General features: G+C 36.4%; 1 protein-coding gene across 6 annotated transcripts in view; it reads left to right on the plus strand.

The window, feature by feature from the left end:
- Positions 1-9,829: 9,829 nt before the first annotated feature.
- PHF3 (PHD finger protein 3) overlaps positions 9,830-25,413 on the plus strand; it is a 93,253-nt gene continuing 77,669 nt past the window's right edge. The window contains exons 1-3 of one of the 6 annotated variants that reach the window (XM_059178354.1): positions 9,832-9,962; positions 10,750-10,888; positions 20,592-20,860. In XM_059178354.1, coding sequence (XP_059034337.1) covers positions 10,887-10,888; positions 20,592-20,860 — 271 coding nt within the window. In that variant the 5' untranslated portion in view covers positions 9,832-9,962; positions 10,750-10,886. Of the gene's footprint in view, positions 9,963-10,151; positions 10,273-10,749; positions 10,889-20,591; positions 20,861-25,413 lie in introns of those variants that run through there. The other 5 variants (XM_059178355.1, XM_059178357.1, XM_059178356.1 and 2 more) reach the window with 5 other exon arrangements.

Genomic DNA, 25,413 nt, shown 5'->3' on the forward strand with positions numbered 1-25,413 from the left:
ATAAATGTGCTTACTGCTAGCGACACAAGAGAGAAATTATGTCTTGGTCCTTGAAGAACTCAAATTCTTCTTCTTTTTATTTTTTTCATTTTTTAAAGATTTATTCACTGATTTGAGAGACAAGAGACAGAGTTCACAAGCAGTGGGGGGAGGGGAAGAAAGAGAGGAAAAGAATCTCAAGTGCACTCCCTGAAGAGTTAAGAGCCTGACTCAGGACTCAGTCTCAGGACCCTGAGACCACGACCTGAGGCAAAATCAAGAGTCAGACACTTAACCGACTGAGCCACCCAGGCACCTCTAAGAGCTCAAATTCTAGTGGGAAAGACAGTAGCATAAGTTCTATAACAGAAGTATATACAGGATACAAAGCAGAGAATGAAGTATTTTGCTGTGGGAGAGAGACAATTAGGAAAGATTTTATGAATGAGACATGTAAGAGTTTACCAAATAGAATTTTCCAATAGAGGAAGCAGCATGTGCAAAAGGTATGGAAGCAGGAGATTGCCTCACAGAAGTATAAGGAATTTGGTGGCTGGACCATAAGAAGCAAGAAAAGGATGGATACTGGTAAATTGGCATCAGATCATGGGTGATTTTATAAATCAGGCTAAGAAATTAAGCATAGGATTATATTTTAGTCAGTGTGAAACTTCGAAAGGTCATAAGTGCAGGAAGTAACATTGTTAAATTAACCTTGGTCTTTGAGAAAGATTGTATCCTGGCCTGTGGTTAACAGATTGAAGGGAAACTAGATGGGAGATTACTTCCACAATAAAGTCCAGAGGAGGGGCAGATTTTGGATATATCTAGGAGGAAGAATGGATAAGATTTGGTCATTTGGTCATTCCAATAATTTAATCACTACTTCAGAGGAGATGTTCAAAATATTGAGAAGTTATAAATAAAATTTTACACATCCTTTGAATAGGCTCCATGCCCAGCTTGGAGCCAAATGCAAGGCTCAGTGTCCGGCATGAGCCCATGATCCTGGAAATCAAGACCTGAGCTGAGATCGAGTCAGATGTTCAACTGATGAGCCACTCAGGTGCCCCAAGTTTTACACGCTCTTTAAAATGTTGTTGTAGGGCAACCCTGTTGGGACCCCTTTTAGTCTTGAGGGCTTTTTCTGTATCTTCTCTTACTAAGCTTCTATCACTTTACTCACAAAAAATTTAAAAATTAAAAAAAAAAAGTTGTTGTAGAGCTACATGATTAACTGGGAAGAATCTTTACTATATATATAATTGATATTTAAAAAAAAATTAAAGTAACATATATAGTAAATCCCATTTTGTATATAAATCTTTTCATACTCAACTTCTATTTTCTTAACATAAATTTCTGGAGGCTGAATTCTAAGGTCAGAAGATTAAAAGTTTAAAATGTTTATGGGATGAGGTGCAGTTGTGTGTGTGTGTGCGCGCACACATGTGCATATATATTGTTATATAGAACAAAAGTCTGTAAGATATATACTCATATGATGATTGAACTTATAGGTTGTTTTCAATTTTATATTATAAGCATCCCTATACATAAATCTTTAGATTCCTCTCCTATTATTTCTTTAGTTTAAGTCCTAAGAATAGAAATTCTGTATCAAATAGTGTGCACATTTAAAGGCTTTTGGAAAAAAAAAAATTTAAAAGAAAAGGCTTTTGAGAGATGCCTGAGTGGTTCAATCGGTTAAGTGTCTGCTTATTTCTTGCTCTATAATAAATAAATAAATAAATGAATGAATAAATAATCTTAAAAAAATAAAGGATTTTGACGCACCTTGCCAAATTTTCCTCTAGAAAATTATCAACTTATATTCCATCTTTAGTATATGACAGTTTATCCATGCCCACATCAACACTGAATGGTGACTTTTTAAAATATTTTACCTATCTATCTGATGACATATGATATGAAGTTGATTCTTTTCTTTTTTAAAGACTTTATTTATTTGAGAGAGAGAGAAAGAACGAGCAGGGGGGAGGGGCAGAAGGAGAGAGAGAGAGAGAAGCAGACTCCCTCTATCCCAGTACCTGGAGATCATGACCTGAGCTGAAGGCAGACACTTAACTGACTGAGCCACACAGGCACCACATTTGATAATTTTCTGATACATTTATTAGATATTTATTTTCTTCTGGAGTCTTAAACATATCTGGAGTCTTCTGGAGTCTTAAACATATCTGGAAATACTGTTAGCATAAAGCGTGAGATTGGGATTCTACTTCAGCTTTTCCACCAATTGTTGCCATATAGCAAATAATCCTTTCCCTACAGACTTATTAGAGACAAAAATTGTATTTATATTCATTTTTCTGCTTCCAGACTTTTTTTTAAAAAGCTTTATTGAGATGTACATTCACAAATCACACAATTAACCCATCTAAACTGTGCAATTTAATTGTTTTTGGTATCTTATTAATTTTTGAAGATTGTGGTAAATTTTTAAGATTGTGGTATATAAAAATTGCCATTTTAACCATGATTCAATGTACAACTTAGTTCTAAAACTTTTTCGTCATCCAAATGGAAACGCTGTAACCATTAAATTGCAAATCCTCATTCCCACTCTTCCTGGACTTCCTATCCTGTTAATTGAATATGTCTCTGTTCTCCAGACAATCTCAAGCCATTTTTATTATGATAAATTTATATATTCTGGGATGCCTGGGTGGCTCAGTTGGCTAAGCGTCTGTCTTCAGTTCAGGTCATGGTCCCAGGGTCGTGGGATGGAATCCCACATCCCATCAGGCTCCTTGCTCAGAAGGGTCACTGAATCATATGATAACTCTTGCTTTCAGTTCAGGTCATGAAATGATATGACATCATATGATAACTCTTGCCTTCAGTTCAGGCCATGGTCCCAGGGTTTTGGGATGGAATTCCACATCCCATCAGCCTTCTTGGTCAGCAAGGTCACTGAATCATATGATAACTCTTGCTTCTCCTTCTGCCTGCCGCTCCCCCTGCTTATGCTCACTCACTCTCTCTCTCTTTCTCTCTTAGATAATAAATAAATAAAATCTTTAAAAAAATTTTATATTATGCTCAAATTGAATGCCCACGTTCCACTCCTGCAGATTACTTTTTTTTTTTTAATTTTCATGACTATATTAGCTCTTCCATTCTGTTAGATTAAAATTCTCTTGCCAAATTAAAAAAGGAATTACAATACATTCATGGTTATTTTGAGGAGAATTGACATCTTCATTAAGTTGTTTTTCTCTGACTAGAACATAATATGTCTTTATTCAAGTTTCTGTTTAAAAAAATAAGAGTTTTACTGAGATAAAATTTACATACCGTATAATTCATCCATTTGAAGTGTACAATTCAGCTGTTTTTAGGAGATTCACAGATAGGGGTAACTACTAGGACAGTCAAATTAGGACACTTTCATCACTTTGAAAAGAAACTTTCTACCTTACATCTTTCTATCATTCCTTCACCAACAGTCCTAAGCAATCACTAATCTACTTTGACTCTATAGATTTGCCTATTCTGAAAATTTCATAAAATACACTATATTTTGTGACTTGCTTCTTTCATTTAGCATAACGTTTTCAAGGCTCATCCATGTTGTAGCACATATTGGTACTTCATTCTTTTTTATTGCCATATCCTGTACCATTGTATGGATATAGCACATTTTATGTATTAGTCAGTTGATATACCTTTACTTTGTTTCCACCTTTTGCTGTTACGAAAAATGCTGCCATGAACATTCATGTGCAGTGTTTTGCATGGACACATGTTTTCATATCTCTTGGATGTACATGTAGGAGTGGAATTACTGAATCATATGATAACTCTATGTTTAACAGTTTGAGGAACTGCAAGATTCCTTTTTAAAGAAGCTGCATCACTTTATATCCCCACCATCTGGGTATGAGTGTTCTTATTTTCCATAACCCCACAAATAATTGTTTTTCTATCTTTTTTATTATAGACATCCCAGTATGTATATGGTAGTATCTCATCGTGATTTTGATGTGTATTTTCCCTAATGACTAATGTTGTGCACCTTTTCATGTGTTTACTTGCTTATTTGATATCTGCTTTGGAGAAACGCATATATACATCTTTCACCCATTTTTTTTTAAGTCAGTTCTATATCCAATGTGGGGCTTGAACTCATGACCCTGAGATTAAGAGTCACATGCTCTACTGACTGAATCAGCTAGGCACCCCATCCTTTGCCCATTTTAAATTAGGTTGTCTTTTATTGTTGAGTTGTAAGAGTTCCTTTTTTTTTTTTTTTTTAATATTTCTTTATTCACCTTAGTGAGAGAGAGGGAGTGCACACAAGTGTGAGTTGTGGGGAGGGGCAGAGGGAGAAAGAGGGAGAGAATCCTCAAGCAGTCTCCCCATTGAGCATGGAGCCCTATGTCGGGCTTGATCCCAGGACTCCAAGATCATGACAGTTGAAATCAAGAGTCACACAGTCAACCAAATGAGCCACCCAAGTGGCCCTGTAAGGGTTTCTTATATATGTATACTCTGGATACCAGTCCCTCATCAGATATATGATTTGCAAATATTTTCTCTCATTTTCTGAATTGTCATTTCATTTTTTGATTTTGCCCTTCAAAGCACAGTTTTTAACTTTGATGCAATTAAATTTATTGTTTTCTTTTGTTATTTTTGTTTTGGTGTCATATTGAATTTGCCAATTCTGAGATCATAAAGATTTACCCTATGGTTTTCTCTAGGAGTTCTATAATTTTTGCTCTTATATTTAGGTCTTCAAGCATTTTGAGTTAATTTTTTGTTTTGTTTGTTTGTTTTAAAGATTTCATTTATTCATTTGAGAGAGAGAGAGACAGAGAGAGAGCATGAGCAGGGGAGAGAAGCAGAGGCAGAGGAAGAAGCAGACTCCCTGCTGAGCTGAAAGCCCTACATGGGGCTTGATCCCAGGACCCTGAGATCATGACCTGAGCTGAAGGCAGACGCTTTACCATCTGAGCCACCCAGGCACCCCAGCTTTGAGTTAATTTTTGCATATGGTTTGAGGGTAGGGCCAACTCTATTCTTTTGGTTGTATCTAACCAGTTGTTCCAGTACATTTGTTGAAGAGACCATTCTTCCCTCAGTGGATGACAGTGATATCTTTGCTCAAAATTAGTTGACCATGACACATGGGTTTATTTCTGGATTCTCAGCTTTATTCCACTGATTAATAACTCTATCCTATGTTACTATCATACTATCTTGATTACTGTTACTTTGTGGTTAAGTTTCAAAATTGGGAAATATGATGGGGCTCCTGGGTGGCTCAGTCTGTTAAGTGTCTTCCTTCAGCTCAGGTCCCCATCCCCAGGCCCTGGGACTGAGCCCTGCTTCAGGCTCCCTGCTCAGTGGAGAGCCTGCATCTTCCTCTACACCACCTCCCCGCCACCCCCCACCCCTCACTTACCCCCATATGTGCTCTCTTTGTCTTTCTCAAATAAATAAACTCGTAAAAAATTAAAAAAAAATTGGGAACTGTGTATCTTCCAACTTTATTCTTCTTTTTCAAGATTGTTTTGGTTATTCTAGGTCAGGTTTCCTTTGAAGTAAAGTTGGGGTTTTTTTCTGTATAGTGAAAAATGCAGAATTTTTTTCTTGTTAGGCTGCTTAAGTGTTATATATTCCTGTTGGAATTAGTTTTCCCAACTGTATTGTAACCAAAGCTTGCTGTTTATGGAAAACCTATTAATTTTTTGTGTGTGTGCTGATTTTTAAGCAACTGAGCACTCCAGTGCTCAGTACTCTAGTACTCCTAGCAGTACTCTTTAGCACTCCTAGCACTCCAGGAACTCCTTAATGCTGATAGTCATCTAACTGATTCTCTTTGGTAGGCAGTTACAGCATATGCAAACAACTAATCATTGTGCTTTTTTCTTGTTTTATATCTATCATTTCTTTTCTGGCCTTTCATATTGGCTAATATTGAATAACGGTGGCCGTAGTCACATGCTTGCTTATCCCTGGCTTGAGTGAGGAGGCTTCTAACGTTTCACGATTTAGTGTGATGGATTCAGATAGCTAATGTTGAGCTGCCTCTTGAAAGGATGAAGGAGCAATCCACTTAACATGGTGGAAGGGTCTGTGGTGATGTTTGGGGTCAGTTCAGAAGAGGGCACTTCTGTCAGAGATAACAGCATGATCAAAGACTTTAGGTTGAGAGATAGTATGGATATGTGTAGGAAACAGTAAGAACTTACATGTGGCTGTGTCATAAATTTAAAAAGCAGGGAATAGTGAGAAAAGAGGCTGACGAACTAGACAAGGATCAATCCTAAAGTGTCTTAAAGGCCATATTAAGAAGTTTGGATTTTATTATCTTTATTTTGGAGAATCAGAGAAAGACTACAAGTAGGAAGGTGACACTGTCATTGAGGGATATTATCACACTTATTTTATTTATTTATTTTTATGGAGGGAGAGAGAGTTGGGAGGGAGGGGCAGAGGGAGAGGGAGAGGCCCCATGGTCAGTGCAAAGCCTGACAGTGGGGCTTGATCTTGCACCCTCCAGACCATTGTCTGAGCCAAAATCAAGAGCTAATACTTAACTGACTGAGCCATCCTAGTGTCCCTCATTAACACACTTCCTTTCTTAAAAGAATTTGAATTATTTTTACTATTTTCATTTGTAGTAAATCCAACCAGATAATTAATTTTTGCAGCTCCAGAACCACATATATTTTCTGGAACTTTTTTGTCCTTGAAGGCATCCACTCTAGGCCTGTTAAAACATGAATACATGTCCTCTGTGCCAAGTGCTGTTGAAGCAGTTAATGACAGAGCTGATCCCTCCTTATAGTTGCTAAAGTCTGCAAAGGTGGTTCCTATGCCTTGTGCAGAACTGGTGCATGGAAAAGTTTTATTTTATTGTTTGACCCAGCCTCACTATGCCCCCCTGATCTCTACATGCTGTCCAAACTATTTACCTTGGGTCAGGACATGCACTTCCTTTTTACCTATTGTTTCCTGCTGAAAGCCTAAGGAGCTGGGAGCAATCTTTCTGGAGAAAATAGGTAAAAAACTGTGTGGAAAGAAAGCAAGCCTGACATAAGGAACAATGTGTTCTGGGTTAAGCCTCTAAATTTCACAGTGATCTTAGTAAAATGAATTCAGAATATTTTGATTCCACTTCTTTGTTTTATACAAAGCATATTTGTATTTCACACAGTTGTGAAATACAAACTTTCACATTTATTACACACTAATAGGAAAGTGTGTCTGTGTATATAGAAAGTGTTTTCCAGGAAAAAACCATTAAATATATTTGATATTTTATTGGTTTTCTGTTTGTTGTATTTAACTCTTCTCATTTTATCATCTTTAGTGAACTGATACCGTAGAGACCGATGTTTCAGTGATGACAAACATCTTTCATACCAAACTTAATTGTGTACAGTACTGTGAGCTGTCTTCCATGATCTCACTTTCTGCCAGGCTCAATTTTCTCAAGTTTTGCAAGATTCAAATTTTGTCAATTTTCATTTTACATAATTTATTAGTCAATTACAAGTACACTGGTCAGTATTAGCCATTATCTTGTCTTATTTTCTACCAAATTTAATTTTCCTGAGGTAATTTGAAGTTTTCAACACTATCAATACAATCTGATTTTCCAGTAGGCTCTTTAACCAAAGCAGAATCCTTCATGCTGTTAAAGCCATTCCTGGTATGATTATGATGGCTCTTTCTTCTGGTAACCTTTTAATAGACTGGGTAAAAGACACATTGTGTTTATATCTGGGAGCAAAAAACAAAGATTATTAATGAACACATGTGAACCTGGTGCTTGCCTGATTCAAAATAATAGAGTAAAAGCATCATGCTTTGTAATAAGCTTGTTTTTTTTTTTTTAGGATTAGAAACCTTTGCTTTGTGAATGTGACAGGCTTATCACTTCTATATTTCCTTTTACCTCCATTGCATTTTTTCATAGATTTACTAAAATTTCTTAAGCAAGGTAAGTTTTCCCCAGCTCTTCCAAGGAAATTTTCCATCTAATGATTTTCCATTGGAGTTCTACTCTATTAAGTCCCTTAGGACTGGATTTTGTTTATAATCTTATTCTTTCCCAATGACTTTTTCAAATTTCACACTAAGGTCCAGAAGAAGAGTAAACATAAATTTAAGACTTATTTGTGCAATTCACCCCAAACATTCCAAGTGAAAAAAAAAAATGTGATTACTCATTTCTATTTTCCTTTCTCCAAAAACAAACAACACCCCCCTCCAACCACCAAAAACCACACACACATACAAAAAACCGCATTGTAAAGCCAAGTTTTCAGGGATGGATGAGTCAAGGCAGTGGATGGAATTCTAGGATTCCAGTAGAATTAGGACAATCTTAAACCTCCTTTGTGGAAGAGCATTTAGTATTGGGAGTGTTTGAAATACCAGAAGTCTGGAGAGAGTAAAAAGAACAGCTCTTCACCGCATGCCTGTGAGCTATTATTCTACTCCGCACAAATCTCACAATGTGGACTACAGTTGGCAGAAGGCTTAAATCAACAAGTAAAAGTTTCTGAAGAGCACAGCAGGTGCTGGCTATCATTCTTTAGTGGGTACTGTAATGGTTCTTGCAAAGAGAAGACACAGTCCCTGTCCTTAAAGGGGCTCATTTTGGTCCTAGTGATGACTCGCAACAATTACCTCATAGTGCTTTTAATGGGCTGAGATAGAGGTCAGCCCAAGCTGCTGTGGAAGCTCCTACTCTAGACCAGTGGTTTGCAAACTTTTTGGTCTCAGGACCCCGGTACGCTCTTAAAAATTACTGAGGGACTTCCAAGAGCTTTTGTTTATATGGGTTATTTACCATCATAGGAATTCAATCTAAGAAGAAAACATTAAAAAAAAATACAACAAAATTCACTGTTATAATCTGTTATGAAAAATACATTTTCCAACAAAATTTAATGAAGAGTGGCATTATTTTAAATTTCTGCACATTTCTTTAATGTCTGGCTGAATAGATGGTTGGATTGTTCTATCTGCTTCCACATTTAATCAGTTGCTACATGTTTTGGTTGAAGAAGATGAAGAAAATTTGGCCTTAAACATTTGTAGTTGTCAAAGCTTCTCTAAAAGGTCTCAAGAATCCTTCAGAAGATCCTCTTGATACCTTTTCAGAACTGCTGACTTCGACCAGGAATGAATCTTGGAGAAGGCAACTTGCGTCCCGAAAAAGACTAGCTATTTGGAGACAAGGTGAGAGTGGAGGTGTTTAATGATGGGCCTGTGGTGCACACCCCGCAGAGATTCTTCCGCAAAGGGCTCATCTACTCCGCTCTAGTCTACCATTCCTGAAAGAACACCCAGTTAATGAAAAGCATCGGGAGGGAGCAAATCTGATCATCAATATTACATTAACTATGAAACCTTCGTGCTTACTACAATAGAGAAAAATCGATCTACGCCTCACCCCTTCGGGCCGCCCTCGAGACGAGAGCTAAAGGGCCCGCAGGCGTGCCGCGCCCTCCGAAGACTGGGAGGGGCGCGGAAGCGCCGCGGAGTGGAGTGCGACTGCCGGGGCCCCGCGGAGGCGCGGCGCGGGAGGGCCCACACTGCGCAGGCGCAGCGTGCAGGCCGCGGCCCCCGGAACGGTAAACAGTGGGGTCACGTGACGCGTCCCGGCTTCAGCCCCCGCGCCGCCGCCGCACGCCGATGGCTGCGGGGTCTCGCGCCGCCGCACGGTCCCCACGAGGCGAGCGACCCTTGGGCCCTGGGCGGCGGCGGCTGCTACGAAGATAAAGAGGGCGGCGCGGAAACCAGGCTAGTGTCGTCAGCGGCAGCCGCTCAGCCCGGTGAGGAAAAGAGGCTGTGGCAGCGACGCCGACGTCCTGCGCGTACCCCCTCTCTTCGGCACCCACCGGGTCCCCTCCTCCTCCTCCTCGGCGGCGGCGGCGGCGGCGGCCACCATCTTCCTCTTGCTGCCAGTGGTAGCGCTCGTCTGGCGGAGCTGGGTGAGTTGCGGCTCTGGCCGCGGCCAGGGAGGGAGACGGGCAATCCTCCCCTCCCCCATTCCCTTCCACACGCACAGCGCCTCCGCGGGCCTCCCCGCCCCTCCCGCGGCGGACACTCCGCGCCTTTCTCCCGCGCAGCCGGGAAACCTCACCGGCCTCTTGCGCAACGTCCTCGGCCTGCCCGGGCGGCGCCTCTGTAGCCCGGGGACCGTTTGGACCGCGGGCTGGGAGGGAGGCGCGGCGGCGAGGTCGCCAGGCGGAGGGTCGGGACCGCGGCCTCTTCCCGGCTTCTGCTCGCGGGCCTTTGGCGGTGAGTGTGCCCTACCGCCGCGGCCGCGCGGGCGCGCAGGCCCGGAGGGACCGCGGGCGCTGCCAGGAAGGCCTGGCCCGCAGGCCCCCGGACCGGGTCCTTCGGACCTCTTCCCTCCAAAGGAGTCCGGCTTTGAGCTTTGGGCCCCGGGTCTGGGAGGCCAGGATTGGCCTTTGCCGCGAGGCCGAGCCCCGTCCCAGCTTTTGGAGAAGGGGGAGTTGGCGCTCTATCCATCCTCCCGCTACCGCGCGCTTTTGTGCTCGGGACCCAAACTGTCGACTCCTTTTGCTTAGTTTGAATTGGGAAGCCTAGAATCTGGCCCTCGGATAATACGAGTAATTTAATGAACCACTTGTCGATACGTGCGTGTTAATGGTGCTAAATAACTGATCACCTGACACGGGGGGGGCGGGGAGGAGGGAGAAAGGGAGAGAATGTTGGTACCGCGCACAGTCCTGTTTCCCTTCTTTCCCCCAGCAATGTGTTGCCGATGACCTTTTCCCATCTTTGGATTTTTAAATGCTATTTCCTAGAGACTATGATTCGAGGTAGTTTGCATGATTATTGGTGCTATTCAGGAATCATTCGCAGATTATGATCATGGATAATCATTAATGTAAGTGGCAACTACGCTTCGATATTTACCTTTTAAAAATCTTGATTACATGTAGAGATACTTAATTTTAAAAGAGACATTGGTTACTGGGCCTTTCCCAAATGCTTTACTACCATATTTTAAGCTAAAATTTAAAAAACGATACAGTGAACTATTTAGGGAGTACTTATATAGTACATTGTTCTATTTAGTTACTATTTTGGGGTCGAACTTGTCTTCCTTTTTACAAACTGGTTGTTTGAGATCTTCCAGAACTACGCCTCCATTACTCATTCATTTCCTACCATTTTTTGATTCTTGAATGAAGTGTTTGGGATTGTGAAAATGTTTGTAGATGTGTTTGTGGTTGGAAAGAGACGTGAGTTAAAGAACCTGGAAATCTTTGCAGCATTCTTCTGCTGTTTTTGAATTTGTATATTCATTCCAGAGCACAGGAGATGTGTGAAGATTACTATTTCGGGTGGTTTCTACCTTCACTACTAGTCGACCTTTTCTTAATTTACAATAATTATTTTCTGTCCAGTTATTCTGTTTACTAGCCCTATGTTACAATGATGATTTTTTTCTCCATCATTATCACCATTACTATTTTAAATTATAAATTTCATTTCCTTATGATAGTTACATAATTTGAGGGGCCTCGGGAGCTCTTGTTGCTCTGATTAAGCCGCACACACAGTTCAGTCCGTTCTTGAGCTGCAGAAAGACTTCTGCTCAACTGTAGTGGGCCACTATTTAAGTATGCAGAATTACAACAATAGATTTTAAGCTTTATTTGATAGCTGTACTGGTGATTTGTCAAAAGGATAACAAATGAGTTACTGATGGGACCAGTTTTCCCTTTTTCCTTGCATGCTTTATAGGTCTGTTTATTGATGAGCATGAAAATGTGATTTATTATACTGCTTTTGCATCCTTTGGGAGGGCAGTGAACTTCCTTATCTATCACACTGATTAGTTTTGCATTCCATGACGTTGGGACAGACTTCACATAACTTTAGTTTATGAGTGGATGTACTCATCTGTTGCATATGCAAATAAGTCAGATCTAAGAGGAGTGATGTGTAAATGTAGGTGAAAATTAGCGTTGGTTAAATGCAAATTTCAGAATAGAAGAGTGGAAAGGAAGTTGTCTTTATGTTAAAATCGTTTAAAACCATTCTATTAAAATTTAAAATGTATTGAGAATGGAATTAATTAAGAAAGGTTGATAATTTTTGACTTAAGTAATAACCTGTTAGTAAAATTATTACTGATAAAAGCTTGGAAGGCAGCAGTTGACAATTTGGATTACTGCAAAATTATCTTGAATTTAGATTTTTACACAGTATGGATTTTACTTGGGAAAAACTGATGAATGTAAATTATGCATACAGTTTGGGCTTTTTTGAGTGCTAAAACATAATGGTTATCTTCCTTGTTAATATGGTATTTACCTTTTTGATACAATTTGCTTTCTTAAATGTGCACTTTTTTCCTTGTTTTTTTACACGGATTTCTCATGAAATCCTTTTTATTTGTCTAGAGATAAGATCTTTTCTTTTTTTTAGTGAGTTAATGAGATTTGTTGATAAGCATCTCAGGTTTGTACATTACCCATACCTACTTCACCAGTGTTATGAAGTATCAGTAAGAGGGCTGATTTCTTTCTTTCTTTTTTAAAAATGATTTTATTTATTTGACAGAGGGAGATCACAAGTAGGCAGAGAGGCAGGCAGAGAGAGAGGGGGAAGCAGGCTCCCTGCTGAATAGAGAGCCTGATAGGGGGCTTGATCCCAGGACCCCGAGATCATGACCTGAGCCATGAGCCCAAGGCAGAGGCTTAACCCATTGAGCCACCCAGGTGCCCTAGGAGGGCTGATTTCTAAATATTTTCATTCATCCCCATTTCAGGAATTCTTTCTGACATGTGGCTGCTGATTTCTTTCTTGTGTGGAACAGTACATCTTGGGCTCTGTTTCTCATTTCTTGGAGCACCTCTGAGAATCCTGGAGTATCTTTTCAGAGGCTTAGACATTTTATTTTTTAAATTACAAAAATGACTTGGCAAATTGTTAGACACTTAAAAACAGTACAGTTGCATGTTGAACAGCAAAAGATAACTCCCTTTTAGTTGCTGCCGTTTGATTACTGGGAAGAGGTATTTGAGGGTATTGGTTTGATTCAAAATACCTGAGACCCAGGTGCTGTTTGTACCCTCAAGAAACCTGGATTAGGCTGAGAAACAAGATTCAAAGACACGAGATGTTAAATCATTGCAGTAGAATTAAAAGAAGAACTTGCAAGAATTACAAAAGGCATTGTGTAAGGAATTGTCAAATGTATAAGCTGGACACTTACTCCTAGGCAGTGTGTTTAATTTAGATCATTTTTTGATGGTCAGGGGATTTTCATTTTTACGATCATTTGTACTATGAAGAGAGGTGATGGATGAAGAGAAAGAATTTAATAAAAATTTCAAGATACTATCCAGAAGTTTTAATTTGCACAGTCTGTTAGAAGAAGTTTTAAATGGCATAGTAGATTGTACAAAAAGGCTAAACTTAACAGTTTTGGTTCATTCATAATTTGTGAGAGTTGGCCACATGAGAAAATTCTTAAATTGTAGACTGTAAAAATAAATTGCAATTTGTAGTTGATAACTTCCAAAATGATGTTTATATACACTCAGGGTAGCCACTATATTTTTTATGTGTAGGGAGTGGCTAAGTGTGTATTTTCTAGCTATTTTGGAAGAAGTGTATGTTGCTTTACTTTGAGTATTTTGGGGATTTCATTAATGATATATTAAGAACAGAATAATTAGTATGTAAGTAGAGTGCATTAAGTATAGTAGTTTAAATGTGCAGACTCAGGAATCACACTGCCTGGGTTCCAGTTGGGGTGTACTGGATATGTGATCTTGGGCAAATTACATAATAGTTTGGGCCTCAGTTTGCTCTTCTGTAAAATAGATAAAATAATTGCACCTACCTCACAGTGTTGTTGGGAGGAATTAATGAGATAATGTATACAATACACTGAGCATAGGGCCTGGCTCATAGTGTATGCTAAAAGTACTATGTTAGCTTGGACTATTATTACCTCGGCCATAGTTTTAATGATGAACTTTTTCCACTGTTTCTGTGGTTAATCCAAACTGCTAATGCTTCCCATAATATCAATAGGATATAGTTGTTAACTTTGAAGTTAACTCAATACAGTTAGCTTGTATAATTCTGCTTTTGCCAGTTTCAACTTGTACCTGCTAGTTCTTTTTCTAGATTCTTAGGTCTTTAGTATTAGCATGGCAGACACCTTGGGTTCTTACATATTCTTTTACCCGATAAATTCAGAAAAGTTATGAACCTTGTTGCTGCTTATAGATTCTAACCAATGAAACTGAAGTAGAATTTGATGTGTGTGTTTAGAGCAGTTGATTAAGGTTGCCTGGCTCTATAGAATTGTGCTTTCTAGAATTGTGTCATACCACATGGTCTAACCGTTTAGTGATTTTCCTTACCTCTATCCTGGAAGGATAACCTTTATTTATCTTTAATATTGTTTTATTATGGTGGTTAAGAACTAACCTTTGTCTCAGAGCAGAATTGATTCCTAGCTCTGTCACTTACTTATTCTGTAATATTGGATGTAATGTTGCTAAACTTTATCTCTACTCTTACAATTTAAGAATAATAATAGTATCTTCCTAATTGTGTGGTTGTGAAGATTAAATGACATGCATTTAGGTTTAGCATAGTGCCTGGCACAGAGTAAATATTCAATCCATTTTACTTTATAAACAGGTAGTGTAGGGTGTAGTGGTAAGTGCATTAATTCTCGGATGAAATTTTCTGGGTTCAGATTTCATCTCAGACCACTTACTGTAGCAAGTAATTTAATCTCCTTGATCCCAGTTAATTTCTTCCCTCCTTCCTCCATTTGTTTCTTTCTTTCTTTGTTTATAATATAGCGTTGTTGTGAGGATTAAATTAGTAAATGTAAAGCAGAGTTTCTTTAGCAGTTTTCTGGCTGGATAACTCTTTGTTGTGGGGCTTTCCTAGTGCATTGTAGTAATTTTACTAGATGCCAGTAGCCTGCCCTCCAGTTGGTGATTACCAGATGTCCTCTAGAGGGGCATAATCACCTCTGATTGAGAATTACTGATGTAAAGCGTGTAGAACATTGCCTGGTGTGAAATTAGAGCACATCATTTTATGTGTTTCATCACCATTAGTAGTAGTACTTTTATTTTTCTACTACTACTGCCTATTAGAAATTTGTTCATGGTAAGCATGCCTGATGAATTAATGGCTTACTTTAAACTGTAGTGTAGGGACTGGGAGGCACCAAGTTTCCACTCCCAGGGCCTTTGCCTTTAGGTCTTTGCCTAGATTTCTCTTCTCCATTTTTATACAGATCATGGTTTCCAGTTTTTGGATTACATGTTGCCCTATAATAAGCAACGTCTTCATTTAGCATTGTATGTAGAAACCCTCCTTCTCCCCTATAACTATGACCCTGTTTAATCTTTCATCATAGATTTTATAATCTTCTGAATATATTTGTACCCTCCATACCACCCCCCCATACACTTACACACAAACATAGACTGTATGAGACAGAACTTCATCATGGGATAACCTCTTAGGGCCTTTGATAGCTTTACTGATTTATCGTTAGATTTAGATCTATTTTTTTTTTTTTTTTAAGGAGATAACATTATAAAACACATAGTTTTACTTTGAAGATGCTTCTGGAAAGTTGAGATAATTTTAATGTAAAAGGGGATTTATGTAGAAGTATATATATAAAATATATCTGTGCTATTGGTGCTTTCTAAATCTTTCTGCTTTCTATTCATACATGGAATAATACATATTGGGTTTTTAGCGTAAACTAAGTTTGGCTGCAGTATAATTTTTTTTAAAGGTTTTATTTATTTATTTGACAGAGATCACAAGTAGGCAGAGAGGCAGGCAGAGAGAGAGGGGAGGAAGCAGGCTCCCTGCTGAGCAGAGAACCCTATGCGGGGCTCAATCCCAGGACTCTGGGGTCATGACCTGAGCTGAAGGCAGAGGCTTTAACCCACTGAGCCACCCGGGTGCCCCTGCAGTATAATTTTTTATGAGTTAAGATAAAACAAGTATTTTAAAGCAGTAAATATCTTCAAACTTAGATTAAATTTTATTCAGAATGTTGGTAGTAATACTTATTTTTTAAATTGTATTCTGAGTCTTTCTAAATGGTCTGGTAGGACCAGACTCTGTTGTTCATAATTAGTGCTTGCTATTGCGTTTGTCTGGAGTATTCTCTGGACTTTTAGAATCCAGCTGCTTAGATTTTTTCTTGACTTCGTAAGTTTCACCTTCCTCTGTGAAGATGTCTGCAGTTCTTCAGTATGACACTTTCATATTTTGTTGTGATGTTTATGTATTGTATTTGTTTATATGTCTATATTCTTTTATATTGTGCGTTCCTTGACTATTGAGTGGTATTTGTTGCACTGTTACCTATGATAACTAATTAAGTGGATTATCCAAATTCTCTGACTTAGCTGAATATATTTTATGGTCTGTAAACATGAGGTGTGAACTAAGAAATAATTTCTGATTTTAGCATATATATATTCCGTATCAGTTTTTAATTGGATATATATGTATCAGTTTAATTGTATATATATGTATCATTAGCCAATTAGCATACACCCTAGATAGGCTTGTTATGTTTTATTTTTCGAAGATTTATTTTATTACTATTTTTTTTTATTAGAGGTGGGGAGAGACAAAGGGAAAAAACAGAGAATCACAAATAGCCTTCACACTTAGTGTGGAGCCTGCTGTGGTCTTGATTTCACAACCTTGAGGTCATAACCTGAGCTGAAAGCAAGAGTTCGACACTCTGGTGACTGAGCCACTCAGGGGCCGGTTGAAGATTTTATTTTTAAGTATTATCTCTACACTCAGTGTGGGTCTTGAACTCTCGCCCTGAGTTCAAGAGTCGGATGCTCCACTGACTGAGTCAGCCAAGTTCCCCTGTTTTAATTATTAAATTTATAATGCCAAGTATAAGGAAGCATTTAAATATAGTTTCATTGTAAGATATAGAAATTTGTTTAACTGAAGCAGTTTGTTTCATTAATAGATATTGAATCAACTCTTTTTTTTATTTAATTAGATCTGATTGTTTATCCACATTATTAAATACCTCCCCAATTCTATTTTATTATTATGTTTAAATACACTTTTAAACAGTATCATTTTTTAAAAATTTATTTAAGTAATCACTATACCCAACTTTGGGCTCAGACTCATGACCCTGAGATACCAAAAGTCACGTGCTCTTTGACTGAGCCAGCCAGCTGCCCCTTCTCTAATTTTAGATTAGTGTTTTAAAAAAGACTAATTTTGGAATAATTTTAGATTTATAGAAAAATTGTCGACACTGTGTAGAGTTCCTGTATATCCTCATCCTAATTTCCTAATTGTTACATCTCACATAATGCTAATGCCTTAATCAGAACTAGAGATTAAAATTGGTGCATTACTATTAACTAACATACAGGCTTTATTTTGATTTTACTAGTTTTTCTACTATTGTCCTTTTTTGTTGCATGATCCAACGCAGTTTACCACTCTGCATTTAGTAGATTAGTATGTTCATGTTAAGTGAATTAATATTCCTGCAATCAACTTGTTTGTTTTCCAGTTTAGTATGGAAGATGCTATTATTTTATTTTTGATATTGAACACTTGAAACTGATTTTTTTAAAATAAATGACTTTGTACTTCCATTAAATAATACTTTCAAGATAGTTTTGTGGGATGACTATATATTATCATTTTTGGAATTCTTTGGAATTACCCCCAGAGCCGGTTGCAACTGCTTATGAAAAGTCAGTTTTACTAGTGTACAACAGTTTTACAAGAAAACTAGTCTTGTGATATGCTGTGTAGAAATTGTCTTCTTGGGACCCTTAAGTTTGGGATGCTTTATACCTTATTCTCTGTTGGAATATTAAAGATGTCTCAATGGTAGCTGCTTAACAAACGTTCATTGAATGAATTAAAAGTATTATTAAAGAAAGGTAACTTTGTTATGCCAGTCCTTCTCAACATTTGACCATGGAAGCTTTTTTCCTGATGTGCTTATTTAAATCCAGATAGAACACACTTTGTAAGTCATATACCAGTTTTGGCCAAATACCTGTACTGGAAAATTTGGCTTACCCATCTTATTTACAGTAGGTTTTACTTTTTTTTTTTAATTGGTCTTTAAAGACTAAATATTGTCTACCATTGAGATTAAAAAATATGCCACAGGCTTTTAAAGTAATTTTTATAAAGGAGTTTTGGCATGGTTTACTAATAGCAGTGTTACTGAAGAAAATATGTTGCATATTTAGATTGTTATTTAGAATGGGCTGGCCTCCCTTACCTTTGTGATTTTGAGTTGTGTGATCATAATTTCTGAATATTCTGAATATCTCCATCACTTGAAAGCAGACAGCCAGTAGTAACCGAAAACTGACTTCAGGTGAAGTTTGTAGAATTTACCAGATTTGTGTTGCTAGTGGAATGAGTGTGTTTTTAGTAGATTTAGCGTACTTTTTTTTTTTTTTTTGAAGGAAAGTTAACTATTTGCTTTCAGAACTGGAATTGTCATTTTTTTTTTTTTTCTTTTTGATTCATCTGAGAAAAAAAGGTTGCTAATTGGGATGCAGCTTTGAAGAGGAAGTAGTCTTGGATTCCAGCACATTCAGATAAACTAATTTGTCTGTAGTTCTAGCTACTTGATTGTGTAAACATTTAGTAACATTTTTGTAAATTATTTTTAACTGACAAAAATTTACTATACTAAAATTTTTTTGGAACTTAAAAACATATTAGGGAAGTATTGGTGAAGTATGATAATTGAGCTTTTCTCAGTTACTGAGACTCAGGTAACGTTTGGGAATTAAAACATTTCCCGACTTTTCATCAGCATTGTGAGCTATAATTTTCTTTTAATATTATAGTTAGAAAATGCATATAAAATAACCAGCAAATCAATCAAATAATATTTTATTTCAGTGTTTTATTATATTTTTAACATGAGTAAATTGCAAAATTTGAGAAGTAATACTAAAATCCTTCTATTTAGAAGGGGATGAACTTTTATGAGAAAGAGGAAATTCTCTTTCTTTTGGTTTCAGGACTTTAAATTGAGCTACAGTAAACTTTCCACTTAAAATGAACAGGTTTATAATTTCAGCAGAGGTATACATTCATGATTTAAGGCATTTTCAACATCTCCCAAAGTATCTGCTTGTCCCTTTGCATTCTAGCCTTCTGTTATCCAAGGACCCAGGGAACCACTGATTGGCCAGGAAATTATGGAAAATTATTTTTAAAGAAGAGCCTTTAATGAGTCAAATGTAGTCAATTTCTAGCTCTTGTAGCTTGATATGAAAGGAAGAAGTATGGCTATGGGCTATGGAGCCTTGACCTAGGACTGAATCTTGGCTGTTTTGTGGTTTTGGGGGAAGACATTTAAATTGTTCAAATGAATTTTGTTTTAAACAAATTATTTACATGTTATTTTCTATATAGAGCCTATTACTATTCGAAATAAGTGGGTTAAATTTAAGTAAAATGATTAGCAGCATATAATATATTACCAGTAAATTGTTGAGAGATTTTGGACTTCCCCTTCTTTCATCATTTTTATAGGGGAAAGAATCAATGACAGTTTGAGGAAATTTTTGCTGGCTTTGGAGCCAGTCTGAAAATACTTGGAATTTTGAACCAAAGATGTTCTCAGTCAATTTTCTAGCTGACTGAATATTATTAGATGTTTTTGTTGATGCCTCCCCTCCACCTTCCAAAGTATATTGGTTCAGTTTTTTCTGAACCAGTATTGAAAATTATTGAACTTTTGACTAAACGAGTCTCTTCTGGGCATTAGATGACCTTTCTGAGCAGTACCTAGTAGTATCAGTAGGCAACTAGCTTTACATCTGTATATATTTCACATAACAGTAAAATGATTTTAAATCTCTGATATGTTGTTTTCTTTTCATTTATCTCATTTTATACTAAAAGGATAAAAGGAGTCCCTTTAAATGCATGTATGTTCATGTCTCTGCTTGCATATGTGTAGGTTTTTGAGTTTTGATTTGTTGGGTTTAATTAATAGTTTCTTTCCATTTTTTCTTCCTACCCCTAAAAACTACCTTTTCGCTCTATATTACCTTTCTATAAATAATTTAAATGCTTTGTAAATAAAACAAGGCTGTTTTGCAGTTTTAGTAGGTATGGGACAATAATTTGATTTTGGCTCTTTTATATTGATATATTGTAAAAGCAGTGTCATTCTTAATTTATGAAAAGATTATGGTTAAAAACATATGGTTTTTATGGTTTAAGCCATGTCATTTTTTTTTCAACTGTATGAAATTAATGGATTATATACATAGGTCCCCCCCCCCCAATAATGAATTGAGTAAACATTTAATAGGATTTCTGGTAAAATGATATTCTACATGTGTGATAAAGAAACATTTTAGTAAAGACTCATTCTACATGTCCAAATGTTTATTCTAAAAACAGTGAGGATTTTTTTAAAAACAATTCAGAAATACCTAAGTGTGTTCTTAGACTCAAAACTATTAAAATAATTTGGTTTTAGGTGATTTTCAATTGATAGCTTTATTTCTTATGGTATTTTTTTTGTCTTTCTATAGGGCTGAAAGACACACAGAAGTCTTCATGGATATAGTTGATACATTTAATCATTTAATTCCTACTGAACACTTAGATGATGCCCTATTTCTAGGATCCAACCTGGAGAATGAAGTCTGTGAGGATTTTAGTACAAGTCAAAATGTCTTAGAGGACTCGCTGAAGAACATGCTCAGCGATAAGGATCCTATGCTAGGATCTGCAAGTAACCAGTTCTGTTTGCCTGTTTTGGATAGCAATGATCCCAATTTCCAGATGCCTTGTTCAACAGGTAATTCTTACTTTTTTTTTCTTTTTCTTTTTTTTTTTAGTCTGCAATTTAAAATAAAACATTTTCAGCAGCATCTTTTTTTTTCTTTTTCTTTTTCTTTTTTTTTTTTTTTTTTTTTTTTTTTTGGTGAGGGTAGTGAATTTAGGATTCTTTAATTTGAATTTAGAGCTGCTTTTCTTGACGTCAGAATTAGACTTTAAATTTTCTTCCGAGGAAAGTGGAATTATCGTTGAGGATATGGATGTAGATAGGATGACCAGTGACTGTATAATTATTTTCTAAAGGGGGATACTTTTTGAGAATTACAGGGGTGCTGTTAATAGTTACATCATGACAAAAAGTACAAGTTGGGACTCTCTCTAGTATTTAGGGATTTCCTAGCAAATTGGGACATTATATCACCCTAGGCCTGATGGACTCAAGGGGAACTGCTGTGTTGAGCTTTTTCAGTGTCCCTCCCAGCCCTTTAAATTTAATATATTGTGTGCTTCCATTTCAGATATTTTGACTTTTTATACATGTATCTTAAAATCAGAGAAAGAACTCTAGACCTGTGCTGTCCAACTTAGTAACCACTAGCCACATAAAACTGTTAATCACTTAAGAGGAGTCCAGTCTTAATTGAGATATGCTGTGAAGTGCACATTAGATTTTTAAAGACTCGATGTGAAAAAAGATGTAAAATATATTTTACCAGAGCTTTTTAAATGTTCATTACATTTGCAATGTATTAGATACTTTTGGTTAAAAAAATATGATTAAAATTAATTTCACATTTTTACCTTTTTTTAAAGTGGCTATATGTAGAGTGTGTACATATATATGTATATAAAGTGGTTTGCGTTATATTTCTGTTGGATAACACTGCTCTAGGTTCTGTAATTGAAGTAACTGAAAGATTGAGGTTTGTAACTTTCCATAAGGCTAAACTAATTCTTAATAAGAAATTACTTCAGAGATATATTAATATGTGGAAGAACATGTAGGTTTTCTTTTATAAAGCAAAGCAAGTACTACAGTAAACTTCGGGGCAATTAGCTATTTCTTAACCTAAAATTAAATAAAGGAAAATCAGCTTCACATGGAGAAGTTAGGCTTCCCCTCACTGTTCCCTAGAATAGTTCACAGGTCTGTGTGGTCTTGATCTTTCAATGACTCTAGATTTTTGCACTGTAGTTTTTAAGTATAGTTTTTGTTTCCTTTTAATATTTTCTATCTAATATTTTAATAATATTTAAAGTTTGGATTAGGCTGGCCTGCTGTTGATCCATAAATTTGTCAGATTATTCTGCTTGAAGACCTCAGCACTTTGACTATTAGGAATCTTGATTTTAACAACTCTTTAATGCTGAGATCTTTTGAATTGCTTGCTAATGGTGTATCTCTGAATTATATACATTGTGTTGTTTTACATTGTTTTTGTTGTATTCTAAATGTTACAAAGCTTTAAAAATTTTGTTTTATGTATGCATTGTTCAAGTTTTTTACTTTGGTTCCTGTGTCAGTACAGTATACCTAATTATCTCTATTGTCAAGTGCTTTTGACAGTTCTTGGTTGTATGCATAGTTTCACAGTTCAGTCCAAATTCAGGAAAAACATTTATTGAATACTTCTGTGCTTGTTACTGGCAACATTCTTAAGAATGTTATGCTAGGTCTGAAATTGGCAAATATATCATCTTGTTAGATTTCTTAATTTTAAAATTTCAGCCCTTTAGTAATGCTACTGGTATTCCTACTTGCTGTCCCCCTTTTTTAAAAAAATGATTTCTGCTGTTATGAAAAGCTTTTACTGATGTGAAAAGTCTCTTCAGTTTGAACATCTCTTATTTTGGATGACTTAGAACATCTTTACTGAACTACTTAACAGTTTTTTGAGGTATGATTAATACTTGTTTGTGATTTTATTATCTACAAACTAACTTTTTAATTTAAGAACTTAAGTGAATTATTTTCTAAAATTTTTTTATTATAAATTGCTATAATTTATCTTGGTTCTGAAGCAGAATTGTTGGTATTAACATGTATGTGTAGTATATGTATTTTTTAAATATGTAGGGAATTTGTGGAGGAAATTTAAATAATAAAGCTCTTGTGCTTAGGATTATTGAGATTTCTTTCCCACAAGGTAGGGCATTTATCTTAATTGCTTCAAAGTTCCTTTTGCCCTTTGGGATATTTAGTTGAGTGAAAGAGCTGTGTATTTTCTAATGACAACAAAAATGTCATTTGAATTGAAAAAATTGTTTTGACATAATTTTAGATTTAAGAGAAAGTTGGAAAGTAATTTTTATTTTAAACTATTTAGTAAAAGCCTTATATGGACAACTTTTCTAAGTTTAGCTGTTCACATACTACTACAGCTATTTTATTATAAAATAAAAAGGACATAGTTTTTACCCAAATGTTTGTGGGTCCATAGGTTTTTACTAATTGTCTTCAGCAGGGAAATCACCCTGGCAGTATTCCCCATGTCAAGAAAGCTATAGATTATGGTTATTTTTATAACCTTGTCTTAGATAGTGTTAAAATTAGCAAACAGAATAACTGTTTTGTTCTCTGCTATGCTGAACCAAGTTGATTTGCTGTAGTTGTTAAAGTTTAGTTTTTGTTGACATAGTTGAGCAGCTTGCATGTATTTCAGTTGTCTCCAGAAATCATAGAATAGCTTTAAAAATTACAAAAATAGGAAAGAAACATGGAAGATTACTTATAAGGTTCTATTCAAGACAAAAAAGTTAGAATGCTAATTGTTTCATTTTGGGAAATAACCCGTAGATTTCTTATCCCCCCTCACCCCCCTTTTTAATGCTTTTAACTGTAAAGTATTTATGTACGTATTGCCATATTTACATATGGTTTGTAGATTTGCCCAGTAAATATTTTTTTAAATTTAACTCTAGTAAGGAAAATCATTAAGTATTGGGGACATGTTTGGTCTTTATTATCAAGCCAGTTATTGGTATTCTTTAAAAATCCTCTTATCCTTAAAATTAAACTTAAAATTAAAATATTTGCCCAGGTAATAGGGTCAGGATGCCAAGTACATTATTTATATAAATACTTGAAGAATAGATATAAAATCATTGAAACAGTTTTTGAAAAACTGGTGGTAAAGAGTGTCATGAAGAAATACTTTATCATTTTACAAACATGTTCCCCTTTTATATAGATGGCTAGGATTCATAAAAGTGAAGTAAATCTTGTATTTAACTATATCTTTACATGGGATTTGAAAAGAAAAGTTCAGTGGCTGTAATTTCGTTTATTTTCTTAAGACCAGGAAGACAGATACATTGTAGATACATGGGTATTCAGAGTAGCCTTTCATTCAGATAGCACTCATGGCTACTGTACCCTTCAGTAATATCAAGGTGTTCTTTCGAAGCTACATCGTGGCTTACAAATCTTCATTCACTAAATTAAAAAAAAAAAAAATGCAACCAAAAACCAAAACTTTCCGGTATCGTGGTGTTTGGAGATTAGACAACCCCAAAAGTTGTTAAATTCTTATAGGTATCTTGCTTATATGCTTAATTTGACTAAAGTGGGTATGTTTAGAAGAGAGCAAACAGAAAAGTTTGTAGAATTAGAGATATAACTTAGTGGAGGAGAGAAAATGCTGGAAGATGGGAAGAGTAGGCTATAGTAGCAGCCATAGATCCTTGAAAATTTGTCACATTGGCAAGATATTTGACTTTTTAATGGGTAATGGGAAAGAGCTAGGTCTATTATGTAGCAGTTAGACAGAAAGAACAGTTTAAGTAGCTAAAAGGAAGAACTTGGGGTTCTTACCCCCAAAACAGAGTAATAGTTTCCTGGGGATATGAGATTTACACCTTTTTTTTTTTTTTTTTTTTTTTTTGTTACAATTGACTTTTGCTCTGCTTAGCTTGATGTAGTATAAAGCAAAGTATATCTTAATTTTACTTTGCATTGAATATTTAATTTTCTTTTTAATTTAAAATCTGAAATCATGGGGCGCCTGGGTGGCTCAGTTGGTTAGGTCATGATCCCAGGGTCCTGGGTGGGCTCCCTCCTCAGCGGGGAGTCTGCTTTCCTCCCTACCCCTACCCCTCCACTTCGCTCATGCTCTGTCCCTTATTCTCAAATTAATAAAATTTAAAAAACAAAATCTGAAATCACGTCTTCATCACTCTATCCCTAATTAATGTCTTTTAGTTTTTTCTTTTATCTATTACTTAAAATTCACTTCATTTTTATTCCTGTAGTCCATTGTTTATTTAACTTAAAAACAAAATAAAGACCTTGGATTAAGACTAGAACAGTTTTTATTCTTTGGGTTGCTGACTGAATCTTTTTTTAATTTAGCTTGCATGCCTGTGCTTTTATACAGGCTGCTTTTTTCAAGGTCTTGGGCATTTGGTTCTGTTGCATCTACCTTTTTTGGAGGTCTGCCCCACAGGATGTGTTTGCCATTTGTCTGGGTTTGCCATTCTCTAGGCCTGTTGTATATCTGTCATCCCTGATTTCTCCTGCTGTCCTGAGTAGAGAGTTATTGTTTGCCTATATTTCATTTACTTTCTGTGCCC

The sequence above is a fragment of the Mustela lutreola genome, chromosome 6, assembly GCF_030435805.1.
Source record: "Mustela lutreola isolate mMusLut2 chromosome 6, mMusLut2.pri, whole genome shotgun sequence".
Classification (NCBI taxonomy): Eukaryota; Metazoa; Chordata; class Mammalia; order Carnivora; family Mustelidae; genus Mustela; species Mustela lutreola.